The sequence below is a fragment of the Elgaria multicarinata genome, chromosome 8, assembly GCF_023053635.1.
Source record: "Elgaria multicarinata webbii isolate HBS135686 ecotype San Diego chromosome 8, rElgMul1.1.pri, whole genome shotgun sequence".
Taxonomy (NCBI): domain Eukaryota; kingdom Metazoa; phylum Chordata; class Lepidosauria; order Squamata; family Anguidae; genus Elgaria; species Elgaria multicarinata.
In genome coordinates this window covers 48,440,896-48,452,309 of record NC_086178.1, presented here as the reverse complement: position 1 = coordinate 48,452,309, position 11,414 = coordinate 48,440,896, and the positions used below count along the sequence as shown (strand labels likewise).

The 11,414-nt window shown below is 42.8% G+C and overlaps 1 protein-coding gene across 1 annotated transcript; it reads right to left on the bottom strand.

Moving 5' to 3' along the window:
* Positions 1 to 332: 332 nt before the first annotated feature.
* On the bottom strand, positions 333 to 11,142 carry SRPRB (SRP receptor subunit beta). Its single transcript, XM_063132300.1, has 7 exons — positions 10,988 to 11,142; positions 10,460 to 10,554; positions 9,864 to 9,941; positions 7,782 to 7,864; positions 5,292 to 5,428; positions 4,301 to 4,355; positions 333 to 2,455 (listed from the first exon to the last, which is right to left on the bottom strand). Exons 1-7 carry the CDS (start codon positions 11,121 to 11,123, stop codon positions 2,239 to 2,241), a joined length of 801 nt encoding a protein of 266 aa, XP_062988370.1. The 5' UTR covers positions 11,124 to 11,142; the 3' UTR covers positions 333 to 2,238.
* Between the last annotated feature and the right edge of the window lie 272 nt (positions 11,143 to 11,414).

Sequence of the window (11,414 nt, the reverse complement as noted above, 5' to 3'; positions counted from 1 at the left end):
TCAAATTACCAAATGTGCCCGCAGCCAAAAAAGGTTGCCTACTCCTGCTCTATATGTTAATTACTGAAACAATCTCAGTTAACAACACCCCAATCGTACTTCTGCATAAGTCTGTACAACATTAGTGCTGCTTCTTTCATGTATGCAGTTTAGTATCTAAAACATGTGTGTTATGCAAACATGTTAGGACATTTTTTACCATACAAAGCTTTTATAGCAAGAGGGGGGAAAAGATCTTCTCCCTGTGTTTGAAATTGCCTCTGACACAGAAATTTAAATGCATCGCTCCTTCATACTTGTAGAAAATATTAATGATGACAATAAGGGATATCTGAGGTCTCTTAGAGAAATGCCATTCAAAGGTTAGCCAAACATTTTTTATTTCTAGATACCTGCAAAAAATAATTTAAAAGATATGGACTCATACATCTTTACAGCTCATGAATTCAATACATACAGTACAACTTCTTGCATCTTGAGCCATGGCCTGAATCTTTTACTAGTGTAGTGTGGATCTGGCAAGAGACTCAGGAGATGAACTGCATTTCAACACAGAAGAGCACAATACCAACACTATTCCAGAGCTCAAACAGATTCAGAGGTGGAAACTTGCTGCTCTATGCCCAAATGCCCCAACTTAGTTTCTCAAAAGTACAATACTAATTCTCAGTCAATCCACAGTGGAAGGTTTGCAAAGTCACTAACACAATAAGGATTTTGCTGGATGTACATAAAACCTCAGGGCTGTTTCACACAATATAAAAAAGGTATTTTTAGAGTGAGTTCAATGTAAGAATAGGCATGCGGACATGTGGGTAAGGAAGCATCCATAAGCAGAAAATGGATACGGTTTCTGCAGGCATGCATGTACCATGAAGTTGTAGACACACATCTCCCACCCAAGCAGTAGTGTTCACTGTTGGGATATGTGATTCATGTGTGGCAAACATCTTTCATATTTTATGAAGAAGTTCTAAGTCCAGTTTGTGACATGCTGAAGAAATTCTAAGCAACACTTTCCTGTTGTAAAATGAGAGTATATAGCAAAGCACATTGTTTAAATGAATGTGATTTAGAATGGCTGTGTCTGGTTTGATAGTCAAGCACAGTTCTCACAGTGTCCTTTCTAATGATAAGAAAACTCAATTTTTTTATTGCTAAAGCACCTTCTGTCACATGATGGACTGACAGATCTTAACTAAAGGCACTGAGGGGAGACATAAGTCCACCATGGTGTAGCACATCTGGAAGGGAAAAGCATCACATACTCAACATTCCCTTTGCCTGAGGTTTATGTGGGGATGTTACTTTCGCACATGCTAAAGGAATCAAGCATAACAAGGGAAGGGACTATTACCACATGTGCCTCAGCCACAAAATAGGGGAGACTCTGTCAGCACCACATTTCAAATACTGTAATACCAACCAAGCAATATGTAGTACATCACATCGTTTTCAGCCTCCCTGACTGGAGAAAAGAGAAGTGCATGGAAACAGAACCTAAAAACATTTTCATCTGCTGCTTGGATTTCCTGGCTCACTGCAGCCATTATTCAGGAACAGTTCACAGAAGCAACACAAGCTACAAACCAAACAGCAGGGGAACAGCAATGCTAGACATTGCACACAATGTCAACCCCTGCTGCGGCATCTTAATGGCTAGCAGCACATAGCTTTCACACCACCATAGTTAGAAAAACAGATTTCATTCATTCCAGAGTACTGTAATGCTTCCCAGATAACGAAAGTGAGAAGAAAACAAGATGAGAAGAATGGGCAAGTAGGTATTCACCATGAATGTGAACACCAATGGAAGGCAAGCAGAAGCAGAGACATTCCAAACACAGAATAGTTAGAAATCACTCCTCTCGTATCTCACAACTTTTATCCAATACAGAAACTCCCATTTAAAGCCTCCTTACTTTTGACATAGTAGGAAAACAGCTGATTGGAGTAAGAATGAGACATACAAAAGGGATAGCACTTAGCTGGGAAATGCTTGGATGACAGGGATCCTTCAAAAAGCATTACCATAACAATGAATGGGGTATTATGGGGCAAGCAGAAACACCCCAAAGCAGGCTACAGAATGACCTTGCCATTGTTGCTGTTCCAACTGCTCCATTTACCACAACCCAGCTAGGCTGTTCCTGAGAATTTAAGCACTTCCCCTATTACATTTTGTGTACCGCTCCAATTCATACCCAGTGGCTGCCTTTGCTGTCTCCCATCCTGTGCTCATGCAATTTTTGCTAGCCATTTTTCCAAGTCCTCAATGTCAGCGCTGCCCTCCTCTCCCTTGCTTCCTCTGGCACTGCATTCAACAAATTCCACTTTCATGGGCAGCTGAGAGAAGTCAAACTCCTTGCCCTTCTTCCCAAGCTGAGAAGCAGTTCCAGAGTTTGAACCATCCAATGTGCTTGGGGCAGCTGATAGAGTCACTCGTAAAGTATTGCTGTTAAAGGAGAGAAAATACATTTAAAACAATAAAACCAGTCTCTGCAAAATCAGATGGTGGGTTAAACTAGCAATGATGTTCCTACTTCTGAAGATGCATTACTTTACTAGATCACAGAAATCCGTGATCCAAACTCAGAGAAATTAAGCAACAGCAAACCATAATTACATTAAATGTAAACTTCTTAAAGATATTGACTACCCAATAGTCTTGGCTCATCAGTGGAGCCAGCTGCACTTTAGGCATGGGGAAAATCCAAGTGTTTCCTCTCAGCTCCACCTTTGTAATAAGTTGGCTGTTCTGCTGTTAAATACAAGACTATGATGATGCAGCTTTTGGTTTTAAGGATCAGTTTTACCCTCCTAAATACATAAGCACAAGCTTACATGCAAGTCTTTAGTATTCTACATTGTATTTTATTTTTATTCTATATTTATTGTTCAACACCTTGATATTTTTTGATGAAGGGTGATTTATCAATACCCTAAGTACATAAATAAATAAAATAGTGTGCAAGCATAGAACATGCTACAGTGCTTACAGTTTTTGTCATTTAGAAAACAATGGGTCAGTTACTCAGAATGAAAAAGACATATGGGTAAAAGAAACCCTACAGATCTATAAACATATTACCTATTTGTATTCAAGCTGAATTAGGCAACAGACTCTACATAACTTTTATACCAGATTATAATACTAAAACAATTTTGTGGTGGCCCTCCTCCTATGGAATTGCCTGCCTCAGGAGGTCAGGCAGGCGCCAACTTTGTATTCCTTCTGGGGCCTCCTGAAAACGCTGCTGCTCCAGGAAGCCTTCCCTAATTGTCCAGCCGTGGTTTACTTTGCACTTTTTTTTTTAAAGTACTTTAATATGTTTTTATTCTAGTTTATTTTGTCCACCACTCTGAAATTCTGAATGGGGAGTGGTATACAAATATTATAATTAAAATAAAGTTTGTAAAATTTGATATTGTGGGGGCAATTAATTGGTAAGGATTGGGGGGCGGGGAGAGATCCATTGCAATTGGGGATAATAGGCATGTGAGACTGAGAAAGCTCTTGTTTCTCGACCTTATAATGTCTCTCCACTCATTTAAGCTGCTATCTTCACTGGTCAGAACCAGAAGTCTACTCTGTTAAAGATGAAAATATATTTTCATGAATGCAATTTAAAATTACCAAATCAGCACCAGGTAGTTAAAGAGTAACACAGCTAATGCAGATTTCTACATGCCCAAACCAAGTTACATTACTACCCCCTGCTGGCCATCAGAGGGAAATCAGCAGAAATGAATCTGTTGCCAAACTAAAAAATATTAATGAGATGTCTCTGAAATAGATGTTACAGTAATCTGAGGATAATCTGAATTATCTGATACTGATTTGATTAAACCAATTCCAATGTTGCCATTCAGCAATCCTCTTCTTCTTGCTTCATGCATCAAACCGAGGGTTCACAACTCGGTGTAAAGCACATGCTTGGCATGCAGACAGTCCCTGCATCTCGAGGCAGGGCTGGAAAAAATCCTGCCTGAGACCCTGGAGAGCTGCTGCCAGTCAGTGTCGATGATACTGAGCTGAATGGACCAATGGTCTAACTCAGTGTAACCCAGTCTCCTATGCTCCCAAACAGTTCGGAAATTCTCACAAGGCAGAATAACCAGTAGTGTGGGCTTCATGTCTCATGGCAAATAGCTTCAGCATTGGCTCAATGTTCCTTCCCTTTTTGCCACCTCATTCCATATGGAGACAATACAGAAGAGGTGGCAGGAGAGGGTAGAAACCCTGGGCACCAGGAGACTCTCATGGATGAGATTTGACAAACAAACCCTTTCAACTTACAGTTCTCGTTCCAGCTGCTGTTGTATGAGTTTGGAAGATTTTGCCATTGTAACATCTAAGGATTGAAGGAATGAAAGTATTTTCACATTATATTACATATGTGCTAAACAGAAGACAATGCAACACCCTTGGGCTGTTTCAGCACAGAAAGTTTTGTCTACAAAGTTTGGTATTCTTGAAGAGATCAGGGAAGGGAACATATGGCAGCAAAAACCAACTTCCACAGAACTCTTACATTCCTTAAATTTAATAGTAGCCTTAGCCCACATTTACTGTATTGCAATCTTGATGCCAAAGTTCAGTGATTTCTGGAATACACAGGATATGGCTTAAAGTTCACTGCAAACAGCTTCAGCATTGGAAGCCAGACCTGGCCATCATTCAAGTGCTGAAAGAGCAGCTGCCATCGACACGGTTGCACCAGTTTGGTTTCATCACTGCATATCACAACCGTCCTGTGCAAGGACCTCAGGGTCCCTTCACACATGGTTGCCTAGAATCCTTTGAATGTTTATGGCCTACAGTAGTTGCAGATGGATAAAACAGGGCAACCAATCACCTGCTGATTCTGCCCTAACCCCTCTCCCCATATGTAAGATTATGCTTCAACTGCAATGAGACAATTCAATACTCTCACCCATAGATCAGGCTGCCAAATATTTCTGTCTATTGAAGTGAATAGTAGACTACCAAATGGACACCTCCCATTTTAGCTGCAATCAACTTAATAAAGATAAACCAGCCTGCTAGAGAGAGGAGGCTTCTGCTGGATGATTACTGCCTGTAGCTTTCTGCAGCCTCCTTCTGTGCAGAAACTTGGGTATCTACTCAATATATGTCATTGGTTCCTTTGGGTACAACATAATTGCAGCATGTGCAGATTACTCCATGGGTTAGGCAAGAAAGAGGATATGGGAAAATGCCAATCTCTAAAATAATCTAATCAACATTCAGATGGTTGCCGCTTTGTTTCCAGGTGGATATGCAGTACCTTGCTTGTTGCATGCTATTAGCAGGGGAGGTGTATTTTTCAACAGCACGTTGTCAATCAGGAGCTGGTACAGGAATTCTGCCACATCTTTCATCTCCCGCTGGAATGCTACACTATCCACAACAAATACAATTGCCCTGCACACACACAAAAACACACAGCATATGCTCTTAAATGGCAATCCTTCAGCTGGCATCATCAGATGATGGTGTAATGGAACTCTTAACCCTGAGAACATCTCCAAACTGACACCAAAAGAAGTTATCCTAGCCATGTTTAATCAGATGTAAGAACTTTTCTGTTCAATGGAATGTAAGTGGGTTTGTGTCTGTTGCCTTAGATGAAACATGTCTGGGAACAGAAAGGTTTGTCCATGTGTTCTCTCTTTTCCCCCCTCCTTATTTTAACGTAGGGCACTTCCACACGTCGTTCTCAAGGCGCTTCCATCCGCCCCCAGTGCAACCGAAAACGATTGCGTAACTCGCCTGTAAAAGAGATGAGGAAGAAGCGTCCTTGTCGGCGCCACCGCCGCCACCCACCTCCCTCCTCGCCGGCCAGGACGGAGAGCTCGCCCTTCACGCTTGGTCTGGATTTGGGCGTGTGCGCGCGAGAGGGGGAAGGAAAGCCCAGCCAGCCAGCCAGCGGCGAGGCCCGGGGGTGGAGTGAGAAGCCCCGAGAGCAGCAGCTGCTGGGGAAGCGGGAGAAGTGCCGTCATACAGAGCAAAGCCAGAGGGAGCCGCCGGCCTGCTGGAGCAGCCTCTTTTCCCCCAACCCCAGCCAGGAAGGAAACTTGCACCGTGCCGAGGGAGATCCTTGCGCAGAACTTTTGCGTTTCCCGGCGCTGCCGAGCCGGCTTCTGGCTTTGGACGCTCTGCAAAGGAGCCAAGTCCTCAACGAGCTGCCTTCGCCTGGCTGGGCTCTTTGCCTTTGGGGGTTCGCAGCAGTTTCCGCGCGTGTCGCTCGGTTTGGGTTTTTTTGCAGGAGGCGGGAGAGCCGGAACGCGCCTCTCTTGGGGCTCTGTGGCAGCGGCAAGGACGCCTCTTTCTCGTCTCTTTTACAGGCAAGTTACACGATCGTTTTCGGGGTGCCCTGGGGGCAGATGGAAGCGCCCTGAGAACTCCGTGTGGAAGTGCCCCTAATTAGGTTTACTGTATTCAGATCATGTCAAAGGGATAAATGAGCTCCATCACCCTTTATCAAGGGTCTTGTATAAAATTGTTCAATGTGAGGTTCCTACTACAGCACAAAAGTATCTGCATTTTTGGTACTAAGGTTCTCTGGAATAGCAAAAGTATCAGCTGTATTTGTAGTCTTAAGAGATTGAACTGTAAGATTACAGGAAGTGGTGCTCAGCTAGTTCCGCTGAAGCCACCAAACTAGCAGTTGTAGAGTTCTTAGTTCTACAGGTCCTTGGTGACTTATCAGAGAGGCTGGTGGAGCAGATACCACATTCTAGATCAGGGAATCTAGAACTCAAATCACTCAGAGGTCTGTTTTCATATTTTTGCTTACTCAGTAGGAATGCACCACCACATTATCAATGGGGAAAGGTTTGTGTTACAATTTAATTCAGTATATTCTTTAACACATTATCTGTAAGTCCCCTTTTTCTCTCTGCACCTCATAGAGAACAGTGTACATATTCTGCAGCATTATAGGTATCGCTGAAGACCTCTCTGTTAACCCTCCCCTATTTATTCTCTGCACTTCATAACATGGTATCTTCATTCTCTGCACAAGTCTCTACCCCATTCTTTGCTAACAATGGGTCCAGGTTGTGGAGGAACAATACAGACATAGTGACTTGTGCATACCAAACCATACATTTGATGGGGTTTCAAAAAGATAAAAGAAAGAAACACAAACAATGGGTATTTGGAATTCTCCGAGTGTTGCAAATACACAAGAATGGGTGTGCAACAGCTCTGCAAGACCTTATGTCGCCTAGGCCTGCTCTAGATTGTTTCTGAAGTGGATCCTGGCCCTCTCACTGGAGTGTTACATATCACATTCCCTCAGAAGTAATCTGTTGGGGTCCCCATGTGAGCAGGAGCAAAACTAGCGATAGGCAGAGACAGAGCCAAAAGTAGGCAAGGCCACCCACTTTCTCTTCCTTGCAAGAAGGTGTCTGAAATTAGGCTGAGGCCCTGTGCCCTAGGACTACAAGTTGCTCCCCACTGCTCCATGGAAACTGATCTCTCCCCAGAAAAGCTCCTATCAGTCTCAAATATTTCCTGTCTAACCATCTTAATTTATTAGATGATTTGTTTTATTAAAAAGAAGCCTATCCCCTTTTCCTTCATCCAGTTGGCCAGGCAGAAAGGTTCAAAGCAATAAGGGATGGGAAAAGCCTAATAAATGAGCACCACAAACCGCTACATTAGATGTCTACATTTATTTACAGCAAACCTATATGATGATCCATCTGCAGCAATGCCCTTTTTGGTTACAACCTAGAAGCAAATAAACATCCAACCCTCCAATACTTACCTAGCTGCAGCCTTGAACCTATCCAAAAACTGAAGCCGCAAGCTCTCATGCCCTGGAAGGGCAATTAAAGTCACATTTGTGCTCTGTAGGGGGGAAAAAACAGTAAATATTTTTATGAACATCTAATGAGACAGACATGGGCCTTTTAGACTGAAATCACAGTCAGCCTACTTTATTCTGCTTCGGTCCATAAGTTCTTCTTCACATCATTATCAAATATTTAATGTACCGTTTTCACATACATTTCTATAGGCTTAGCAAAGGTGAGAAACCGTTATAAACTGACACATTTAATGTTTTACCCAAACCCCAAGAGTCTCAGAGCAGATAACCAAGGAACAATGATACAAGAAGATAATTATAGTCACTAACTCAGTTTACAAAATCTTGATACAACTACTCTTGGGAGTCTCCAGATTGTATGACTCTACTGGTTCAACTCACAACCAACTGAAGTGCTTCACCCAACAGATGTAGATGTATGAAGGAAATGAGAAGTCACAGATGCTATAGAAGAGCTAAGCATGTAGCAGAATCCTAGGATGTTGATAACTTAAACAAAACTAGAACACTGGAAGATAACAGGCCGAAAGTTAATATATTTTTCTAGGAAGACAAACACAAAATGCCTAAACTGAAAGAGAGAAATTACTTTTATATCCTGACTCCCAACAAGGAACTCAAGGCAGCATACACAGGCTTCCAGATAATCCCCAATCTAGGCACTCACCAGACAAAGACTGGCTGAACTTTAGCAAGGCTTCTGCATCATATGCCCTCAGACCATGCTTATGACTTTCTACAGTTTCAAACATGATTAAACTCACAAATCTCAGAAAACACTGCTCATTCCTCATATCCAGCAAGCTTATCGCCATTGAGGTTTATAGTCTAAAGAGGCCTGACAAAGTCTCAACCCACCCCTCCAAAACCTCACCACGCTTTCACAGCTTTGCAGAAAATAGCTAGACTCTTCAAAGCATCTCTTATAGGACTCGTTCACACTTAGCAGTGTCCCCAAAACCAACAAGTGTGGAACCACTGAGGGTTCACAGCTAGACCACTATTTGTGTGAACTGATGCTTCCAGAGGGGTGGGAGACTTGTATATTCAACCACTGCAATTTAAGTGACTGCAAGGGCTTGTGAATGTGCCAATGAGAAAAGGGAAATCTCAGTGGCTGCATACAACAGCCCCACATGGAGGCACCATTTCTATGAAACTGGCTATGTACACTATTGAGATGTTCGTGTTGCGGCTGAAGAGAAGCGTAAACCAATCACAGGTCTATCTATACCATAAACAGAGTGAGGCAGAGCCTATTAAGAAAACACCATGTTATTGTTTAATTCATGCATTCCATAAGTGTCCCATTAATGTATTTATATAAAAATTAGTTATACATCACTTACAGACATGAGTCCAGAAACTCATATTTTAAGTTATGTTTGCTATCAAAGTTTTACTAATAAATTAATCAATTCAAATACTACATTTAAATATAGATTATATTTGCAAAAAGGCATTTCCCCAAATACTGATAATATGACAAGTTAGGAAACTGATACAATAGTTTCAAAATAATTTGGACATGATCATTTCCTCTCATGAGTGAAGGGATGCATCTGTAGGAGGAGATACTCATCAAGGGTAACTGAGCCCTTACCCCTGCCCTTCAGCAATGCACCTGGATGTCACCTTGAATGTGACAGCCATCTGACGTGGCTATCATGGAGCATGAGTAGCCTGTATGCCAGGCCCGGGGAAGGTGTAGGGTCAATGGATCCCTCTATGGGAGCTTCAGAAAAGTCTGACATCTAACAGTAATGGCCAAGCACATCACCAGGGGCTAGAGAGAAGGGTGGGGCTTCAAAATGAAATTGAGGGTAGAAGTTCACTTTCAGTTTTTTTAGAGAAAGTACTAAGCTAAGCTTATTTTAAAAAGCAGCTTACATAGGCAGAAACTAGGACTTCTGTTTAACTCATTACAAATTATTAGTTCAAAAACTTTTAATCATTTGTTACAGCCTGGGAAGCCATAAGAATATTATAGAGAACAAGACATGACACCTCCATTCTTACCTTGTCATTCTTTACTCTGTACAAGGCAGAGCTATCTGTTATGGAAGTCTGTGTATTTCGGAAATTTCCTGTTAACAGCTATAAAACGTAGAAGAAAATGGAGAAAAGTGAAATATTCCCAAACTAATTAAAATGATTTGCCTGTAGTCTAACACCCAAGTGAACATTAGAAAACACACTTCTATTTCAAATAATTGTCTCTTGAATTTAAATTAGCCGTTTAATTTAACAAAACTCATCCACAAAGGAACGTAGCACTAATCACCCCTCTGAGAGGGAGAATGGTTTTGACAAACATTTTTACAAATTTAACATGCACATCTAATCTATGTTGCCCATTATTGAGCTACATTTAAAACTAAATGAACTGTCTAATTTAGTACTCCATGCTTCTGTTTTCACTTGCATAATGAAGGGCCAAAATACTTAAGAAGCAAAACATTTTTTCAAATCTTACATTTCAGAGTGCTTCAAAAATGAGGAGACAAACATAAGCAACTTTCCCTTCTAACAATATGGAAAGACAACAACAACGACAACAACAACAACATATAAGTCTGGGAAATTATCAAAGAAATTGATAAGAACTCACATACCCTAGCAAACAGAAGAGTTTTCCCCGACTCACAGAGACCCACCAGAAGCACTGCTCTCCGACTGCTTTTTCTGGTCTGGAAAAGTTTCCAAAACACTACAGGGAGAGATAAAAACTAGGAGTCTATTTATGGTTATACCCAAGAGTACTCACAATTTTGCCACCCATACAAAAGGTATTTTACACATGCATCCCCTAACCAGGTATAGAACTAAAGCCACTTCCAGTTTTATACAAAAAGGGTAACTGGTTATTATACAGGGTCACGAGGATATGCGTGTTTCCCCCATATGTACAAAAGACATGCGTCTTTTCCAAGAATGATGATGCCGCGATACGAACGCTACACCGGCCGAACGTCTGCCTGCCGGGCAGCTCTTACAGTCCTGGAGCTCTGCGACCAGAAAGGATCCCCTAGTGAGCCAGGGCTCCCCTTCGGGAAGCTCCGGTCGCCTTTGCCTGCCACCTCCCCCGCCTGAAAGAGTCCGCCAAGAGGGACTAGGGCGTGAGGCGAAGCGCCGAAACTCACGCAGAACCAGGACGACGAGCCCGGCCACGGCCACCGAGACCAGGAGCTGGAGCTGCGCCACGTCCTGGGCCGGCAGCGGAGCATCCTGGGGCGGGGGAGACCCTTCGCGCGCCGCTGTCACTTCAACGGTATTCATCTCGACCAGCTCGCCTCGCGCTGCCAACAGACGACGTATGACGCGACGACGTGTCTTTCCCGGGAACCGTCACCTTCCGCTCTCCGCGCGCAGTGGCTGCCGGGACCCCAGTTCGTCTCGCAGGTGCTTCGTGGGGATTGTAGTTCGCTACTCCCTAGGGTAGGGCGGCCTTCCCCGACCTGGTGCCCTCCAGATGTGTTGGAGTGCAACTCCCAGCATCCCCCAACCAGGCATGCTCGGAATTTTAGTCCAACACATCTAGAGAGTAAGCAACTTGTAGTCCTCCAGATT

Coding starts and splice junctions, on each gene's coding strand:
- SRPRB (XM_063132300.1), bottom strand. CDS start 11,123: ATGAATACCGTTGAAGTGACAGCGGCGCGCGAAGGGTCTCCCCCGCCC. Junction 10,555..10,987: donor GCTCGTCGTCCTGGTTCTGC/GTGAGTTTCGGC, acceptor CTCTCCCTGTAG/TGTTTTGGAAACTTTTCCAG. Junction 9,942..10,459: donor AAACTCTTCTGTTTGCTAGG/GTATGTGAGTTC, acceptor TACGTTTTATAG/CTGTTAACAGGAAATTTCCG.